General features: G+C 44.5%; 1 protein-coding gene across 5 annotated transcripts in view; it reads left to right on the top strand.

Moving 5' to 3' along the window:
* Positions 1 to 1,413: 1,413 nt before the first annotated feature.
* Positions 1,414 to 20,785, top strand: part of GBF1 (golgi brefeldin A resistant guanine nucleotide exchange factor 1) — a 142,769-nt gene continuing 123,397 nt past the window's right edge. For all 5 annotated transcript variants that reach the window (XM_033184657.1, XM_033184633.1, XM_033184640.1 and 2 more), the window contains exons 1-3: positions 1,414 to 1,692; positions 17,377 to 17,482; positions 18,526 to 18,592. In XM_033184657.1, coding sequence (XP_033040548.1) covers positions 17,387 to 17,482; positions 18,526 to 18,592 — 163 coding nt within the window. In that variant the 5' untranslated portion in view covers positions 1,414 to 1,692; positions 17,377 to 17,386. The remainder of the gene's footprint in view (positions 1,693 to 17,376; positions 17,483 to 18,525; positions 18,593 to 20,785) is intronic.

Here is a 20,785-nt window from a genome sequence, read left to right as displayed (position 1 = left end):
CAAGATCACACCACTGCACTCCATCCTGGACGACAGAGCAAGACTCTGTCTCAAAACAAACAAACAAAAAACAAACAAACAAAAACTAGAGCATCGTAGCACATGGATAGTCTTTGGATGTCTGGTTTTGAGACTACATTCCTATGTGGTTAGTTATGGAGCTTCCCTGGACTTGGGTCATCCATAATTGGGAGGAAGTATGGAGAGAATTGGTATTTTTTTTTTTTTTTTCACTGCCTCCCAGCAGCTTCTCCAGGTCTGCAGGGACACTGGGGCTCTAGTGTCCCAAATAGGCTGGAAATTTCATGATTCAGTCTGCTAGAGAAAACCCATCCTCTTGTCCTCTTCCCACATATTCTCACTTTCAGGTAATACAGGTAATTCCAAATAGCTTAGTAACCTCTATAATCTCTTGCAAGGGGAGGAGGCAGCTGGGGGCAAGACAGTGAAAACAGGTGGGCATCCAACCCTCAGGCCCCTTAGCGTTTCTAAGGCAAACAAGAGTTCTGTTTCCTATCACTGATGAGGTGGGCTAAGCTGTGTATTTAGCCCGGTGGATAAGGCCTGTCCAAGGCTTGGTATGAAAGGCAGACCAGGAGTCAAAGCCCGATATACTAAGGCATAAGAGGTGACAAAAGACGATGAAAAGAGTTGGCCTGGGGGTGAGGAGACCCAGGGGTTCGTCTCTCTGCTCTGCTATTTACTAGTTATGTGAACATGGGCCCAGCCTTCCACTCCTGGGCTGTTTCCTATAATGTAAAATGAAGAGACTTAAATTAGATATCCAGGGCTTCTACTACGTCCCATTTTCTCTATTTCTGGATGTTGGGGATGGTGCAGAAGACGCTGAAACAGAGCTGGGACGTGACAGACACAACTGTGAGAAGCCACAACAGGGAAGGTGGACGAGAGGGCGAGGAGAGCAGGGTGTGGAATAAATCGCTGGACTTGTTTTTAGAATGAAGGGAGCCCAGAGCTGCCTCGAAAAGGAGTGATTCCTCAAGGGGCATGGTCTTGGCCCAGATAACTTTGATAATACGTGGACAGGGGAGTAGGAATGCCCGCTCAAGTTCTCAAAACGGACCCCGCCCCTTTCCAGCCAATTGTAGCCTTCCTCCCCATAATGCCCAGCAGCCACTGCCAAACCGCGCACTGCAACCGAACTCTACCTAACTCCACCTCTCTAGCCGCCCAGCACAGTTCCTCATTTTTTATTGGTTTTCTAAACTGTCACTCAGAGAGTACTCGTATGCGTTGGTTGTCCCCTAACCTACCCTTTCTTTCCCTAGTAATCTCTCCTCTTGAGGCACTACCCGCCTCCTGAAGCCAATTTCCTTTATTCGATTGGATAGTCGGAATGCTACTTTTCATGGAGCAAAGCTATGATTGGCTGCATGCGGCAAGGCTCGCGCAGTTACCAGGCAGCGGGCTAGACTGAGGCTAGTTACCACGTCAGTGAGCTGACAGGGAAGGTAGCCGGCTCCGCTGCCTGTCCCGGCCGACTCATCCTGGCGGACTGTGCAGTCCCACCCTGACTTCGGCCATAATTTCCAGGAAACAGGCTCCTTCTCTTCTCCCATCTGCTACCAGAGCTGGGAGAGCTGCTCGGAGACGCCTCCAGGGTGCGGGCTGGACATGAGCAGCGGCTGCCGGTCCTGGGACTAGGCCCCGCCATTTTGGATCCGCTGACAGGTCAGCGAAGTCTCTTCCTAGAGTTCCGGTGTGGTGAAGGCCGCCCTGACTTCGCAATAGGGAATTAGGAGGAAGGGCCCTTAAATTGGGCGAGCCAGGGTGGGCTAAGGACGCAGCGAACAGAAATAAGACGAGAGAAGGGTTGTTGTGGGAGGGAACAGGAAGGTAGCAGGGGCAAAGGTCAGGCCCCTGCCGCAGGAGGGGCGATTTCTGCCCTCATTACTGATCCTTTGCAGGTGTCCAAATCTGTTTTCCCAGGCTTGACCTAGTCTTTAGCTTCTCTTTTCCAGCGCTTTCTGCATCCTAAAGAGCCCAGTACTCAAAAGCTGAAAGCAAACCTAAGGAGCATTGTGTCTACTTTTATGGGTTTTCAGAGTTTAGATATGAAAGTCTCTCTCTAGATTCTGTACAGCGTCTACTTCTTTGTGACTACCTCACTAATACAAAGGAACTGCTTCATTTATACTGAATGATGAACTAGTGCACCCTAGAATCAGGTTGTCACCAGATGGACGTGTGGAAGGCTTGAGGTTATAGCAGCACAGGGAACTGGGCTATGAGAAGGCTTTCCTCTTACAGGACAGCTCAACTGCCAGTCTGGATCTGTATGTAAACACTAGACCTATCTTCTGGGCCTATTTGTTCCTTTATACAATCTGTCACAGACATTCTTTTCTGGTGTATGTTTTTGTTGACATTTCTCTCCCAGATCTTCTCTTCTCCAAGGAGATGAGGCTTAATCATAAGGAAACCACTCTGTTAATGACATATTTGACTGAGAGCAGAGAGATATTTGAGTACTGGCAAAGTCTGGTATTGTTGGCCTATTATTTTTAGTGGGCAAAAAGAGTCATGAGAGATTTTCAGCCAGTTGTAGGATCAGAGCCCCAGAGTGAGTGATGGAACATAACCCTGGAGAGTGTAGTTTATGGCACTGTGATGACCTTTGATAAACTGCTGTGTTGTAAATCTGTAAAAGTCCACCAAGGGTAAAGAATGCTTTTAGAAATAAGGAATAATGTAGATGGTGTTTTTTAATGCACAGTGTGGAAACTTGTATGCCTTTAATTCAGGTATACAAGGCACTCAAGGCCCTGTGGAGGATACAAATGGAAAGGTCTGCTTTGGGATTGCTCAGTTAATGCACTTCTTAAAAGTAGCAGCGTATATGTGCAATGGCCTAGCTAGAGCAAGCAGTAGGTTAAGAGCAGGATCAACCTAATGCCTTTTGGTATGTAGTGGGCACTCAATAAATGTTATCTCTCTCTGGGATTAGTTTCAATATGTGATCAGGACTTGTGGCCTGCTTTTGGTCCTGGCAGTCAGGAACACTTTGCACTTTTGCATGATGAGGTAGTAACAGGGAGGATCAAAACGTCATAGTGTTAGAAGAGAAAACTATTTAGGATCTTGGAATGACTGAACTCAGTTTTTCCTACCTTTGTCCTTATTAAATTGAAATTTCATAATTTCCCTTTTCCCTTCCTATGTTTATCCTTATGAAATTGAAATTTTTGTATGTGTTGGGAGAAGGGGGATGGCATTATTTATGCTTCACGTGTGTTGATTTAGAATTAGTGGGATGGAAATGGTACAGGAAACTATTTGCATTTTAACTTGCTGATCTAAGTGTAGAATTCCTCCCCTCTCCCCACCCCCAAAAAAGTAGTTGAACGCAGCAAATGAAATGACATAGCTCAGGGGGTACCCAGGTTTGATGATCCTGCCTTGCTCACTTGGGCCATTGCCCTGTTGAGTTGATATGCTTTGCATAACAGGCAGTCTAGCCTCTGGTTAGGCAGTGTGATCAATCCAGGATCCAGTCATCCCCAGTTGAGCCTGAGGGTGACTGTAGAGGCATCAAAACATTTTCTCTTTCTCTCTCTCTCTCTTTTTTTAATCCTAAATGTCATTTCTAGATAGGAATAATTTTCTAGATAGGAATAATTCCCACTCCTACCCACAAATCAGAAAATTCATCCTTCAAATACAAGTTCTAAACTTGTATTTGAGCTTCTTTTTAATGGTGTTTATAGACAGTGTATTCCAGTCTTGACAGTGATGCTCATTGGCACAGTGGGAACTCAGGTTATAGACATATCTCCTCAGTAGCCGGGCACCAATCCCAGTTTCAGCTCAGAGTTCTCAAAGTTCCACTACTATTTTATTTCCCTGTGTTCCAGAATTCAGGATGACTGCCACTTTTACATAATAACCTCATTGATAGGGTACTTAGACTGGCTACTGTGGGCAGCTAGAGAGGAAGAAGACACAGCTCTTGCTTTTGAGGAGACTCTATTTATAGAGTACTCACTGCAAGGATCACCCTAATCTTTGTGTGACACTTCTCATTGGTTGATCACACTCCATATCCCTGTGGCTCTGTGTGACTGATTAGAATGATTCTGTTGTTGGGTTAATGGTGGGATTGAATTTAAGGGTGTATGTTTTTATTGACATTTTATCCTCAGGCTGGAAGAGCTATGGGCTACTGTTTAGCTGTTACTCTTTTTTTTTAATATTTCAGTATGTTCAACTGCAGTTGTTTTTTTTTTTTTTTTTTTTTTTTTTTTTTTTTTGAGGCGGAGTCTTGCTCTGTCGCCCGGACTGGAGTGCAGTGGCCAGATTTCAGCTCACTGCAAGCTCCGCCTCCCGGGTTTCCGCCATTCTCCTGCCTCAGCCTCCCGAGTAGCTGGGACTACAGGCGCCCGCCACCTCGCCCGGCTAGTTTTTGTATTTTTAGTAGAGACGGGGTTTCACCGTATTAGCCAGGATGGTCTCGATCTCCTGACCTCGTGATCCGCCCGTCTCGGCCTCCCAAAGTGCTGGGATTACAGGCTTGAGCCACCGCGCCCGGCCTGCAGTTGTTTAACTAAATGAAAATATAATAAAGCAATGTGCTGATTTGGAACCCCAGTAATAATATAAGTGATCATATAAGTGATTATTTGTTCTAGTAGTAGTGGAAATTATCATAGATGCAATAGTTGTATGGAAGTATGATGGCAAAGTAATGGTTTGCCAGTCATATAAACCAGGGGATACAAGCTCACATGCCTAAATGCTGGGCAGGTAATGTAAATGAGTGAATTGAGTCCCATGGGAATGTATTAGGATTAGTGGGGACTCTGGTATACTGGAGAACCCATGCCTTTATTTTTTTTATCTTTCATTTTAATTTCTTTTTATTGAGACAGGGTCTTGCTCTGTCACCCTGGCTGGAGTGCAGAGTAGCAATCACAGCTCACTGCAGCCTTGACCTCTGGGCTCAAGTGATCTTCCCACCTCAGCCTCCCAAGTAGCTGGGACTACAGATGTGCACCATCATGCCCAGCTAATTTTTTAATATTTTGTAGAGACAAGGTCTCACAGTGTTGCTCAGGCTGGTTTCAAACTCCTAGACTCAAACAATCCTACCACCTTGGCCTCCCAAAGTGCTGGGATTATAGGAATGAACCACCATGCTCAACCCATTCCCTTATTTAAAAGAGCCAACTGTTCCTTTTTCAACAGATTGTTACTGTTTTAGAATGCGGGCACAGAATGACCACTCTATTTTTCAGGAGAAACTGGAAATTTAAATCATTGTGTTTTCTAATTGTTGGAAACTAGTTAAAAATATTTTTAAGCCTTTTTCAGGCCAAACAAAATCCAGTCTATGGACTGGATTCTGCCCAATGGCTACTGGATGATGACCCTCAATAAACAAAATGGGCAGGCCTTATGAGACTTAATCACTGCAGTTCTCTATGCATAATCACATAGACTTTTTTTCTTTGTCCTACTCTGCCAGCTGTCACCTTTATACCTTGGGTGCCCCGAGTGGCTAAAAGATGGAGTGAGATAGAGAAACTTTGTTTCATTTTTCATCTCTAAGCTGGCAGAAGGGACAGCTTTGGACATATTAGTAGCTTGATTAGTAAATGATTCTTGAGATACTCTCAGAATCTCCACAGTGGGAGGAGATGGCATGCCAGAGCTGAGGTACACTGTTCACCTGATTAGCAGGTCTGGGAGGATTTTCCAGTGATGCCTTGTCAGGGCACCAGCTTTTTTCCCAGTTTAACCTTCTTTTACTTCTACCCTTTGAGTAAATTTCTTGAGCTCAGTAAGTTGTTTCCTAGTTTAGTAACTTTGGTTATTCTCAGTAAAGCACAGAACTATGGTGTGTTCCTAGGCCAGCTCTGGAAATGTTAAAAGATCTGCATCTTTAGTGTTTCTCTGGCTTTATTTTTTAGATGGTGTCTCGCTGTGTCGCCCAGGCTAGAGTGCAGTGGTGTGATCTCGGCTCACTGCAACCTCCGCCTCCCGGGTTCAAGCAATTCTCCTGCCTTAACCTCCGGAGTAGTTGGGACTACAGGTGTGCGCCACCACACCCAGCTAATTTTTGTATTTTTAGTAGAGATGGGGTATCACCATACTGGCCAGGCTGGTCTTGAACTCTTGACCTCGTGATCCGCCCGCCGTGGCCTCCCAAAGTGCTGGGTTTACAGGCGTGAGCCACCGTGCCCTGCCTTCTCTGGCTTTTAAATTGATCGAGTGAACATAAACCTTAGAAGGGCCTATTGCTGGTCCTTTAGCTCCCTACTACCATCTACCTTTTTGGAAGGTCTGTCGGTTTTCTTGATTTGCGCAGGTCTGTATTAGACACAAAGGCATCACGAAAAAGGAAAACAAACTTGCACTTTTGCCTCTGGAGAATTTATTTGCTAGTTGGATAAGGACAATTTTTTTTGAGACAGGGTCTCTCTCTGCCACCCAAGCTGGAATACAGTGGTGTGAGATCTCGGCTCACTGCAACCTTTGCCTCTCAGGCTGAAGTGATCTTTCCATCTCAGCCTCCTGAGTAGCTGGGACTATAGGCGCTTGCCACCAAGCCTGCCTGATTTTTGTATTTTTTGTAGAGACAGGGTTTTACCATATTGCCCAGAGTGCAGTGGTGTCATCATAGCTCATTGCAGCCTTGATTTTTTGGGCTCAAGTGATCCTCCTGCTTTAGCCTCCCTAGTGGCTCGGACTATAGGCATGTACCACTATGTCCCACTACTTTTTTTTTTTTTTTTTTTTTTTTAATTTATGTTGCCTAGGCTGGTCTCTGACTCCTGAGCTCAAGCATTCCTCCTGCTTTGGCCTCCTACAGTGCTGGGATTACAGATGAGAACTACTGCACCTGGCCAAGGGCAATGTTTAAAAGTGATTAAGAGGCCAGGCGCGGTAGCTCATGCCTGTAATCCCAGCACTTTGGGAAGTCAAGGCAGGCAGATCACCTGAGGTCAGGAGTTCAAGGCCAGCCTGGCCAACATGGTGAAACCCTGTCTTTACTAAAAAAATAAAAATTAGCTAGGTGTGGTGGTGGGCGCCTGTAATCCCAGCTACTCGGGAGGCTGAGGCAGGAGAATCACTTGAACCCTGGAGGTGGAGATTGCAGTGAGCCAAGATCACGCCACTGCACTCCAGTCTGGATGACAAGAGCAAAACTCCATCTCAAAACAAACAAACAAAAACCAAACCAAACAAACCATAAAAGCAATAAAAAAAATAAAAACTTAAACACTAATGTACTAAAAACAGCTATTTAGAGCCAAAGAAAATAAGACATATATGAAGAATTGACAGTTACATTAAAAATTATATATTTCACAAAAATATGAATGTGCGAATAACACTTGAGGAGATGTCAGGAAGATAGATGTGAAGGAAGAAGCATGATTTAGCTGGTAGGTAAATGTGGGTTCTTTTTACCTGTATGGAAGGTTTATAACTTCTGGTAGAGAAGCAAATACAGAACACCAAAAAAAGGTTTGCCAGTGTGGCTCAGAGTCATTGTCTTCTACGAAGTCATTTTTTTTTTTTTTTTTTTTTTGAGGCGGAGTCTCGCTCTGTCACCCGGACTGGAGTGCAGTGGCCAGATCTCAGCTCACTGCAAGCTCCACCTCCCGGGTTTACGCCATTCTCCTGCCTCAGCCTCCCGAGTAGCTGGGACTACAGGCGCCTGCCTCATCGCCCGGCTAGTTTTTGTATTTTTAGTAGAGACGGGGTTTCACCGTGTTAGCCAGGATGGTCTCGATCTCCTGACCTCGTGATCCGCCCGTCTCGGCCTCCCAAAGTGCTGGGATTACAGGCTTGAGCCACCGCGCCCGGCCTCGAAGTCATTTTTATCGTGAGGTGGATGTGTGCTGTACCACTCTTTTTTTTTTTTTTTTTTTTTGAGACGGAGTCTCACTCTGTCACCCAGGCTGGAGTGCTGTGGCTGGATCTCAGCTCACTGCAAGCTCCGCCTCCCGGGTTCATGCCATTCTCCTGTCTCAGCCTCCCGGGTAGCTGGGACTACAGGCCCCCGCCACCTCGCCCGGCTAGTTTTTTGTAGTTTTTAGTAGAGACGGGGTTTCACCGTGTTAGCCAGGATGGTCTCGATCTCCTGACCTCGTGATCCGCCAGTCTTGATGTTAGTTAATTCATTTATTCATCCAGTATTTATTGATCATTTTTCTTACTATGTGTCAGGCTTTGGAGATAAAAAGGTAAATAAATCATGGTCTTTCCCTCTGAGATAGAGCCTGATAGTCCCATGGTGGAGGTATACTAAATAAATAATTATAAATTGGTATGAGATGTGTTTATTTTTATTTTCATTTATTTATTTGAGGCAATCGCTTCTTGGCCTTTTGGCTAAGATCAAGTGTATTTATTTGAGGCAGCGTCTCAGTCTGTCACCCAGGCTGGAGTGCAGTGGCACGGTCATAGCTCAGGGCAACCTGGAACTCCTCGGCTCAAGTGATCCTCCTGCCTTAGTCTCCCAAGTAGCTGCGACAACAGGTGTTCGCCACCACACTTGGCCAGTTTTTCTTTATGTTTTGTAGAGGCAGAGTCTCGCCATGTTGCCTAGGCTGGTCTTGAACTTCTAGGCTCAACTGATGCTCCTGCCTTGGCCTCCCAAAGTGCTGGGATCACAGACATCAGCCACTGTGCCTGGCCAAGATATGTTTAAATAGAGATAGGTACAAAGTGCTGTGGGTGGCCGGGTGTGGTGGCTCATGCCTGTAATCCCAGCACTTTGAGAGGCTGAGGCAGGCAGATCACTTGAGATCAGGAGTTTGAGACCCGGAGTTTGAGACCAGCCTGGCCAACATGGCCCAACTCTACTGAAAATACTAAAAAAGTGGAAAAAAGGGCCGGGCGCAGTGGTTCACGCCTGTAATCCCAGCACTTTGGGAGGCCGAGGCAGGCAGATCACCTGAGGCTGGGAGTTTGAGACCAGCCTGACTAACATGGAGAAACCTCGTCTCTACTAAAAATACAAAATCGGCCGGGCATGGTGGTGCATGAATGTAATCCCAGCTACTCAGGAGGTTGAGGCAGGAGAATCGCTTGAACCTGGAAGGCAGAGGTTACAGTGAGCTGAGACTGTGCCATTGGACTCCAGCCTGGGCAACAAGGGGGAAACGCTGTCTCAAAAAAAAAAAAAAAAAAAAGTGGAAAATAAATAAATAAATAAGTGGTTATAAGCTTGTTCTTAGAACCACTGTGATATTCTGACTCCCTTGTTGACTTTTGGATGGAATGAGTAAGAGTTTATCAGGTGGACAAGAGTGAGAAAAAACATTCAGAATAGAAAGGGAACTTCATATTGAAGCAAAGGCAAAGAGGCAGCAAAGACCATGACTTTAAAAAGTAGGAATGACGGGGCACGGTGGCTCACACCTATAATCCCAGCATTTTGGGAGTCTGAGGCAGGCAGATTGCTTTGAGCTCTGGAGTTTGAGACCAGCCTGGGCAACATGGCAAAATGTTGTCTCTACAAAAAATACAAAAAAATTAGCCAGGCTTGGTAACTTGTGCCTGTATTTCTAGCTACTTGGGAGGCTGAGGTGGGAGGATCGCTTGAGCCTGGGAAGCAGATGTTGCAGTGAGCCAAAATTGTACCACTGCACTCCAGCCTGGGCGACAGAATGAGACCCTGTCTCAAAAAAAAAAAAAGAACTTTTTAGGGTCTTTTATTTTATTTTATTTTATTATTTTTTGAGCTGGTGTCTTGCTCTGCTGCCCAGGCTGTAGTGGTGCAATCTTGGCTTACTGCAACCTCCACTTCCTGGATTCAAGCAATCCTCCTGCCTCAGCCTCCTGAATAGCTGGGATTACAGGCCCCTGCCATCATGCCCAGCTAATTTTTGTATTTTTAGTAGAGTAGGGATTTCACCATGCTGTCCAGGCTGGTCTCAAACTCCCGACCTCAGTTGATCTGCCCGCCTTAGCCTCCCAAAGTGCTGGGATTACAGGCATGAGCCACTGCCCCCAGCGGAGGGTCTATTTTATACAAAGAATATGTGTAGCATATATGGGGCACCAATGGCTGCCACCCAGCTTGAAAAACAACATTACCAAAACTGAGGCTGCATGTATGCCCTTCCCTGTTAGTTCCCCGACACTCCCTGCCCCTTGCCACTATTCTCAGTTTTTTTTGTGAGCTTCTCTGGGGTATAGTCCTAGAAGTGGAATTGCTGAAATACGGGGTATGAAGTGCTTTAGCTTTGTAAGATAATGCCAAATTGTTATACAAATTCATATTGATTTAGATACATAACAGCCATTTGGTCTGCATTTTTTTACCAACTTAAAAATAATTTTTTTTTTTTTTTTTTTGAGACAGGGTCTTACTCTGTTGCCCAGGCTGGAGTACAGTGGTGTGATCATGGCTCACCGCAGCCTTGACGTCCTAGGCTCAAGTGATCCTCCCACTTCAGCCTGGCAAGTAGCTGGGACTGCAGGCACATGCCACCATGCCCTACTAATTTTTAAATTTTTTGTAGAGATGGAGTTTTGCCATGTTGCCCAGGCTGTTCTCAAACTCCTGGGCTCAAGTGATTCTCCTGCATTGGCCTCCTGAAATGCTGGATTACAGGCGTGAGCACCTGGCCTTTTAAGTATTATCAGATTTAAAGTGTTTTGCTATTTCAGGAATATAAAGTGGTATATCATTATAATCTTATTTTGTAATTTTCCTGATTATTAATGAAGCTAATAATCTTTTCATGTGTTTATTTGCTATTTATGTTTCCTATTCTATGAAACGCCTATGCATGTCTGTTACCAATTTTGGGGAGGGGTTATATGTCTCGTTCTTTTTTTTTTTTTTTTTTTTTTTTTTTTTTTTTTGAGACGGAGTCTTGCTCTGCCACCCAGACTGGAGTGCAGTGGCCGGATCTCAGCTCACTGCAAGCTCCGCCTCCCGGGTTTACGCCATTCTCCTGCCTCAGCCTCCCGAGTAGCTGGGACTACAGGCGCCCGCCTCGTCGCCCGGCTAGTTTTTTGTATTTTTAAGTAGAGACGGGGTTTCACCGTATTAGCCAGGATGGTCTCGATCTCCTGACCTCGTGATTCGCCCGTCTCGGCCTCCCAAAGTGCTGGGATTACAGGCTTGAGCCACCGCGCCCGGCCTATATGTCTCGTTCTTATAGTTTTGCAGCAGTTATTGTATGCTCTGTTTATTAATCCTTTATTAGTTATATGTGCTACAAATATTTTCTTCCGGTTTGTGCCTTATCTTTTCCCTCTTTTTTATGGTATCTTTTGAACAGACATTTTTAATTTTTACATGGTTGAATTCACCGATTTTTTAAAGAGGTTTTACTTTTTGTTTCCTGTTTAGGTACTTCTCCCTTATGCTGAGTTTATTAAAATACTGTCCTGTAGCCAGGTACTGTGGCACACACCTGTTGTCTCAGCTATCCAGGAGGCTGACGTGGAAGGGTTGCTTGAGCCTAGGAGTTTGAGTCCAGGTTCGGCAACATAGCAAGACCCTATCTCTTTTTTTTTTTTTTTTTTTTTTGAGACGGAGTCTCGCTCTGCCGCCCAGGCTGGAGTGCAGTGGCCAGATCTCAGCTCAAGCTCACTGCAAGCTCCGCCTCCCGGGTTCACGCCATTCTCCTGCCTCAGCCTCCCGAGGAGCTGGGACTACAGGCGCCCGCCACCTCGCCCGGCTACTTTTTTGTATTTTTTTAGTAGAGACGGGGTTTCACCGTATTAGCCAGGATGGTCTCAATCTCCTGACCTCGTGATCCGCCCGCCTCGGCCTCCCAAAGTGCTGGGATTACAGGCTTGAGCCACCGCGCCCGGCCTCAAGACCCTATCTCTAAAAAAAAAAATCGAAAAGAAAATATTCTCATATATAAGCTTCTAAGAGATTTCAGGTTTTGCTTTTCGTATTTAAATAACCTGAGATATATTTTTGGTATTCCATTAAATAAGAATCCAACTTATTGTTTCTGTTTCTCCTGCTTTTGTTTGGATATAGACAGAGTTGCCAAGTGATACAGTGACTCCTCTTTGGATCCTGTTGAGGTAACTGGGATGCCACAGAGCACTAGGGGATGTTCTAGACCCAGCTTTAAATGGACAGTGCTTTCGGCCGGGCGCGGTGGCTCAAGCCTGTAATCCCAGCACTTTGGGAGGCCGAGACGGGCGGATCATGAGGTCAGGAGATCGAGACCATCCTGGCGAACATGGTGAAACCTCGTCTCTACTAAAAAATACAAAAAAACTAGCCGGGCGAGGTGGCAGGCGCCTGTAGTCCCAGCTATTCGGGAGGCTGAGGCAGGAGAATGGCGTAAACCCGGGAGGCAGAGCTTGCAGTGAGCTGAGATCCGGCCACTGCACTCCAGCCTGGGTGACAGAGCGAGACCCTGTCTCAAATAAATAAATAAATAAATAAATAAATAAATAAATAAATAAATAGACAGTGCTTTCAAGAGTACATGTTACTCAGAGTCTCTGGACCAGTGGCTTATCTGGCTAAGGGTATTAGTTGGTATTTATTTAGTTGTTCCCTCTCTTATTTATTTTTTTCTATTAATTTTTCATTTGTGTGAGTACATAATGGATGTATTTCTCTTGTTATCTCTGACACAAGATAAATCTTAAGTTTGTTTCTACTATACTTTTATGAGGTTTCTGCAGGCCTTTATGACCTTGTGACAAGAGATTTCTCGGCCATTGGCTACCAGACAGCAAGTGGTTCATCAGTTTCCCATCTGAAGCTGAAGGGCACAACTGTTTGGAGATTCCCTGAGTGAGGAGACATACACTCAGAGACCTAGAAGGAGATTAGGCAGCTCAGCATAATACTTGAAAATAATTCCTCTTCATTCCCTAGATGTTTCTTTTTTTTATGAGACAGAGTCTCACTCTGTTGCCCAGGCTGGAATGCAGTGGTGTGATCTCGGCTCACTACAACCTCTGCCTCCTGGGTTCAAGTGATTCTCCTGCCTCAGCCTCCCAAGCAGCTGGGATTACAGGTGCGTGTCACCACACCTGGCTAATTTTTGTATTTTTAGTTGAGGCAGGGTTTCACCATGTTGGCCAGGCTGGTCTTGAACTCCCAACCTCAGGTGATCTGCCCACCTCAGCCTCCCAAAGTGCTGGGATTATAGGCGTGAGCCACTGCGCCCAGCCCTGGATGTTTCTTTTTTACAATGATTTTTTGCTTAGACCTTTGCTATCTTAGAAAGTGGTTAGTTCTTTCCTAAAGAGCTTATTCATTTTTAGTAAATTCGTTGATTAAAATTTAAAAGTAGTTAATAGGTAATATATGTTTGTGACACAAAATTCAAAAGGTAAAAAAGAATATACAGAGAAAAGTTAGTCTTCCTTTCACTCCTCCACTACTCAGTTCCCTAGTCATCTGGTTTCTTTCCCTGGAGGCAGCAACCTCTTAGCAGTTTCCTACAAGTCCTTCCAGAGACCTAGAGCATATTCATCTTGCCTACATAATTTAAGGAAGGGAAAATACCAGGAGAGATTTAATATTTTCTCTTTTGATTCTTTAAATCATTTTTGAATTTGTCTTTCCTTTATTTCTAAGTTCTCCTCCTCCTCCTCCTCATAAGAGAGGATGGTTGTACATTCATATCATTGAACCTTCTCAGAAGAGAACATTGTTGTATTCCTAGAGCATGTGGAAAGCAGATAGTCTTCTGAGACTAACCTAGTTCTTTAAATTGTCATTAATATAAATCTTGTGTTGGATTCCCTTGTGGACTGGGGACGTGTTGTGGGCATGGACACATTATTATTATTATTATTTTATTTTATTTATTTATTTTTTTGAGACGGAGTCTCACTCTGTCGCCCAGGCTGGAGTGCAGTGGCACAATCTCGGCTCACCGCAAACTCTGCCTCCCGGGTTCATGCCATTCTCCTGCCTCAGCCTCCCAGGTAGCTGGGACTACAGGCGCCCGCCACCATGCCCGGTTAATTTTTTTGTATTTTTAGTAGAGATGGGGTTTCACTGTGTTAGTCAGGATGGTCTTGATCTTCTGACCTCATGATCCGCCCACCTCAGCCTCACAATGTGCTGGGATTACAGGCGTGAGCCACCGCGTCCAGCCTATTATTATTTTTTTAAGACAGAGTCTCGCTCTGTTGCCCAGGTTGGAGTGCAATGACACAAACGCAGCTCACTGCAGCCTCGATCTACCGGCCTCAAGCAATCCTCCCACCTCAGCCGCCCTACCAGCTGGGACTACTGGTGTGTACCACCACACCTGGCTAATTTTTGTATTTTTTGTAGAGACAGGGTTCACCATGTTGCTGAGGCTGGTCCCGAACTCTTGGACTCAAACAATCTGCCCACCTGAGCCTTCCAAAGTGTTGGGGTTTAAAAGTGTGAGCTGCTGCGCCTGACCCCTGGACAAAATTTGTACCAGTTTCTTTTTTCTTTATCATGGTGGTTTTCATGCTTTTCACTTTCTGGGGGGCCTCATGTTATGCAAAATATGCAGATCGAGCTACTTGCTGGGTACATTTCTTTCCTATATCTCTGGCTGTGTCTCAGTTTTCATATCTATTCCACTAAACTGTATAAATGCCTCAAGGGCAGAAATTGTATACCTCTTATCATTGTTAATGTTTAATTATATTGATAGTATGGTAATACTTTCTCTTTGTGAAAAAAGAGAAAGTATTTTTTTTCTCTTTTTGAGATGGAGTCTGGCTCCATTGCCCAGGCTGGAGTACAGTGGTGTAATCTCGGCTCACTTTAACCTCTGCCTCCCAGGTTCAAGCAATTCTTCTGCCTCGGCCACCCGAGTAAACTGGGATTACAGGCGCTCTCCACCACGCCTGGCCAGTTTTTGTATTTTGAGTGGAGATAGGTTTCACTATGTTGACCATGCTGGTCTGGAGCTCAGGTGATCTACCCGCCTTGGCACTCCTGAGTGCTGGGATTACAGGTGTGAGCAACAGTGCCTGACCTTTTTGTAAAAAATTGAAACATTACAGATCCATCCTGGGCAACAAAGTGAGACCCCATCTCTACAAAAAATACAAAAATTAGTTGGGTGTGGTGGTGTGCGCCTGAAGTCCCTGCTACTCAGGAGGCTAAGGCAGGAGGATTGCTTGAACCCAAGAGTTCAGGTCTGCGGTGAGGCATGACAGTGCCACAGGACTCCAACCTGGGTGACAGAGTGAGACCCTGTCTCAAAAAAACCCCAAAAGACAAAAACATTACAGATAGGGCTCAAGTATCCTCTGATTGCACCCTGATTTCATAGCACCTTCTTTAGGGATAATTATGGTTATAAGTTCGGGTATATTAGCACAGACCTTTTATTTTATATTTACATATCATATTAATGCTTTCTTGCTGTAAGTTAGTATGAGTTTTCAGAACTTTTCAAAGGTCTTGTGACTGTCACTGTCCAGTTTTCTGGAACTGACTGGGCCAGTTGGATGCAGTCACTTATTTATATTTTATGTTTATATTTATATTTATATATTTTTAGGGATAGTGTCTTGCTCTGTGACCCAGGCTGGAGTGCAGTTGCGGGATCATAGCTCTCTGCAGCCTCAAACTTCTGAGCTCAAGTGATCCTCCCGCCTCAGCCTCCCCAGTAACTAGGACTACAGGTGTATGCCACTATGCCTAGCTAATTTTTTAGTTTTGTTTTTTTGGTAGAGACTGGGTCTCACTGTTTGCCCAGGCTGGTTTCAACTCTTGGGCTCAACTGATTCTCCTGCCTTGGATTCCCAAAGTGCTGAGATTGCATGTGTGAGCCACTTCACCTGGCCTGGATGCAGCCTTTAGGCTGACATTGCAATTGTGGTTCTAAACCAACGCTATGCTTCCAACAACCTTTATTCTCTTCTTTAACTTGAATCTTCACTGTTACTTTATTGAGTAGATAAAAAAGAACAAAGGGAAGGCTGTGTATTTAGGAGAGAGCGAGAGAGAGTATCTTGTTATGTTGCCCAGGCTGGTCTCAAATTCCTGTACTCAAGCAATCCTCCCGCCTCGTCCTCCCGAAGTGCTCGGATTATAGGCATGGGCTACCACGTTTGGCCAGAAATACTGTTTTTAACAGGCTGACATTATAGTTGTATCTGTGTACTTAAAGGCATCATAGGACTTTGGGAACAATTGACTTTGAAGAATTTGACATGCTTCCTGAGGATCGTTGAGGTGCCTTTGAAAAGTTTTCTGGATTGATTTGCTTTGAGTTGTATCTTGAACTGCCTTGAACTTCTAAAGACCCCCTAGGAGAGCCAGATAGTTGGATTCATAACATAAGATGGACTTCATCTCATTTTAGTATTACAGATTTTTTTTTTTTTTTTTGAAATGGAGTTTCACTCTTGTTGCCCAGGCTGGAGTGCAATGGTGTGATCTTGGCTCACCACAACCTCTGTCTCCCGGGTTCAAGCAATTCTCCTACCTCAGCCTCCCGAGTAGCTGAGATTACAAGCATGCGTCACCTTGCCTGGCTAATTTTTTGTGTTTTTAGTGGATAGGGGGTTTCTCCATGTTGGTCAGGCTGACCTTGAACTCCCGACCTCAGGTGATCCACCTGCCTCGGCCTCCCAAAGTGCTGGGATTACAGACCTGAGCCACTGCACCTGGCTAACAGATTTTATGAGTATAGAAAATCTTGGTACTGGCTAGGTGCCTGTGCTGGCCCACGTCTGTAATCCAAGCACTTTGGGAGGCCCAGCCGGGCAGATTACTTGAGGTCTGGAGTTCGAGACCAGCCTGACCAACACGGAGAAACCCTGTCTCTACTAAAAAAACTACAAAATTAGCTGGATATGGTGGCGCATGCCTGTAATCCCAGCTACTCGGGAGGCTGAGGCAGGAGAATTGCTTGAACCTGGGAGGCAGAGGTTGTGGTAAGCTGAAATTGTGCCATTGCACTCCAGCCTGGGCAATAAGAGTGAAACTCCGCCTCAAAAAAAAACAAAATCATGGGCCAGGCGCGGTGGCTCAAGCCTGTAATCCCAGCACTTTGGGAGGCCGAGATGGGTGGATCATGAGGTCAGGAGATCGAGACCATCCTGGCTAACATGGTGAAACCCCGTCTCTACTAAAAAAAAAAAAATACAAAAAACTAGCCGGGAGAGGTGGTGGGCGCCTGTAGTCCCAGCTACTTGGGAGGCTGAGGCAGGAGAATGGCGTAAACCCAGGAGGCGGAGCTGGCAGTGTGCTGAGATTCAGCCACTGCACTCCAGCCTGGGCAACAAAGTGAGACTCCATCTCAAAAAAAAAAAAAAAAAAAAAGAAAATTTTAGTACTGAAAATCTTAGTACTGAAAAGTTAAGTCACAATTCTAACCTTATCAGGTACTGATTTTTAAGCTTTGGTATGCTTTGGGTAACCAAATATTAACCAGACTATTATCTTAACTGTTTTGGTAGGTTTGCCAAGATGGTGGATAAGAATATTTACATCATTCAAGGGGAGATTAACATTGTGGTTGGGGCCATCAAACGAAATGCCCGATGGAGCACCCATACACCACTGGTAAGTAGGAAATGGATAAATAGCCTGGTCACCAAGTTTTCGTAGGGGATCTGTTGGCTTGGTTAAAAGAGTAATCAAATTCCTAGTAATGAGAATAGTAGGAATTCAGAGTTGTTCTTGATATCTTGTTTTTTGTATCCCAACTAGCATCAGATATATAGGCTGTCTTTTTTTTTCTCTGGGACCCAAAAGATGACACCATTCTTCTTCTAAATATTTTTGTAAACAGCTTAAGCTAGTCCTGTGCTTGGGACCTTTTTAGTATGCCTAAAAGTGTTGGAAAGATTCCTTATTTTCTAATTCTTTAGGACTATAATTAGCTATCAAATTTATTTAAATCAGGGTAGTTACTGATACATAGAACATGACTTAGTGATGGTACTCCTTCTTGGGGGTTCAGCAAACTTCCATGTATAGAGTAGGCCATATCTTACCAATCAGATGAGTAAGAAACTTACCTGTTATACAGTTGGCTTTCTTTGTTATATGTGTTTGAGGATTTTTTTTGTAGAATTGTGTAAAACAATTTTTGGCACAGTTGTAAAAACAAGTTTAGAAATTGCCATCTTGGGAGTTTATATGAACATAACTGGTAAGTGCATTTGGAAATTTCTCAGGTTCTTTCATAAAAATATATTGATTTAGAGGTGAGAATAGAATCAGGAGTATCTTTGAAATGAATATGTATGATGACATAATGGTTGAAATGAATATGTATGATGACATAATGGGTATGAAAAAGGAGAGAAGACAGAATAATACACATAGAAAGGACCTGGCAGTCTGTAGTAGCTTGAGTGCTATGGTGATGATATAGATTAGCACTTAAGGATTCGCTATTTTGGATAAGCCCAGTGTGTCTCTATGAAGTAAGAGATTAGGGAACAGAAAAATATGAACTATGGCTAATTTTCTTTTCCTCAGAAGGAAAACTTACAGGATTTTCTGATTGGATTCAGAGAAAGAGCCCTTGATCTGTCCTTTATTTTCCTTTTCCTCTTTTGGCCCAATAATGACTTACTTTTAATCTATGTGTCCTACAGGATGAAGAACGGGATCCTCTGCTGCATAGTTTCGGTCATCTAAAAGAGGTTTTAAACAATATAACAGGTAAGTCTCCATATGTATGTGAATTACTAATTTTGGTAAAAAATATGTGTTTGATTTATTGAAAGGATGGACAAACTTTTTCTATAAAGGACTTTATAGTAAATAATATAGGCTTTGTGGGCCATGCACAACTGCACAACTACTTAATTCTGCCTTTGTAGCTCAAAAGCAGCTGTAGATAATACATAAATGAATGAGCAATATATTTTTTCTTTTTTGTTTATTTTATAGAGACAGGGTCTTGCTATGTTGCCCAGGCTGGTTTCAAATGCCTGAGCTCAAGGAATCCTCCTGTCTTGGCCTCTCAAAGTGTTGGGATTCCAGGCTTAAGCCACTGTGCCTGGCCTATATTTTCTTTTTTCTTTTTTTTTTTTCTGAGGAAGAGCCTCACTCTGTTGCCCAGGCTGGAGTGCAGTGTCGTTAACTCAGCTCACTGCAACCTCTGCCTCCTGGGTTTAAGCGAGTCTCCTGTCTCAGCCTCCTAAGTAGCTGGGATTATAGGCGCATGCCACCACACCCGCCTAATTTTTGTATTTTTAGGAGAGACGGGGTTTCACCATGTTGGCCAGGCTGGTCTCAAGCTCCTGGCCTCAGGTGATCCACCACCTCGGCCTCTCAGAGTGCTGGGATTACAGGAGTGAGCCACTGCACCTGGCCTATATTTTCTTTAAAAAAAGAATCTGCAAGCCAGATTTGGCCCATGGGTGCAGTTTTCCAATCCCTGGTTTATTGCATTGGTTTCAGTCTTCATGATCTTTCAATCTTCATGTGTTCCAGAATCATTTGTCCCTTTGTTTGCCCCTTATTTTCCTAAGCATGATAACCTTATATAATATATTCATATGTTTAAACTTTTCAAAGCCATTTTCAAATTTATTACCTAACTGAACTTTTATACAACCCCATGAGGGAGGCATGGCAGCTATTGTCCCCTTTTTGTGAAAGAAGTTGAAGCCCAGAGGGGTTTAAAGTGATTTAGCTGAGGTCACACTAATCCTGGGAGGTGGAGTCAAAACTAGAAATCAGGCCTCTGATGCCTGGTTTAGCGCTCTTTGCTCTATATTGCTTCTGTACATGTGACTAGAGGAGAATATACACATTAAATGCCTTATATTTGTGTGTGTGTGTTTATTTTGCATATATACATATACACACACACACACACACACACTGGCAGGGAAGGAGGAAAGTGTCAAAACCAAGGGGATGTAGATACAGGCTGAAAGGGAAAGCTTCAGAGCTGTGTTCCTTTGTTGACCATAAAGGGCTCCTGCAGTGTATAACCCTGGGGTGCTTTTTGCTAGTGACATATGTCAGACTGTAATTGGATAGTGTTTAGGCTTCTGCAAATTAAACAAACAATAAATAAGAAAATTTCTTCTTTTCATTAGAAATATGGGAGAATATCTGGAGAAAAATTTTTTTTACTTTCCTAAACATGGGCTAAAGTTGAGACGGAGTCTCGCTCTGTCACCCAGGCTGGAGTGTGCAGTGGCACAGTCTCGGCTCACTGCAAGCTCTGCCTCCTGGGTTCACACCATTCTCCTGCCTCAGCCTCCCGAGTAGCTGGGACTACAGGTGCCCGCCACCTCGCCTGGCTAATTTTATGTATTTTTAGTAGAGACGGGATTTCACCATGTTAGCCAGGATGGTCTCGATCTCCTGACCTTGTGATCCACCCGCCTTAGCCTCCTAAAGTGCTGGGATTACAGGCGTGAGCCACCGCGCCTGGCCCTTTTTTTTTTTTTTTGAAATAGTGTGTCTCTCTGTTGCCCAGGCTGGAGTGCAGTGGTGTGATCTCGGCTCACTGCAAGCTCCATCTCCTAGATTCAAGCGATTTTCATGCCGCAGCCTCCCAAGTATCTGGGATTACAGACATGCACCACCACACCTGGCTGATTTTTGTGTTTTTACTAGAGACGGAGTTTCACCATGTTGGCCAGGCTGGTCTCACACTCTTGACCTCAGATGATCCACTTGCCTTGGCGTCCTAAAGTGCTGGGATTACAGATGTGAGCCACCGCGCCCAGCCCATATTTTCTTTTTGTGCAGTGGCGCCATCTCGGCTCACTGCAGCTTCTGCCTCTTGGGTTCAAGCAAGTTTTCTGCCTCAGCCTCCTAACTGGGACTATAGGCATGTGCCACCATGGCTGGCTAATTTGTGTGTTTTTAGTAGAGATCATGTTTCACCAT

This window comes from Trachypithecus francoisi, unplaced genomic scaffold (genome assembly GCF_009764315.1).
Source record: "Trachypithecus francoisi isolate TF-2019V2 unplaced genomic scaffold, Tfra_2.0 Contig01579, whole genome shotgun sequence".
NCBI classification, from domain to species: domain Eukaryota; kingdom Metazoa; phylum Chordata; class Mammalia; order Primates; family Cercopithecidae; genus Trachypithecus; species Trachypithecus francoisi.
Note: the sequence above shows the minus strand (reverse complement) of the source record. Positions and strands in the feature narration are given on the sequence as shown.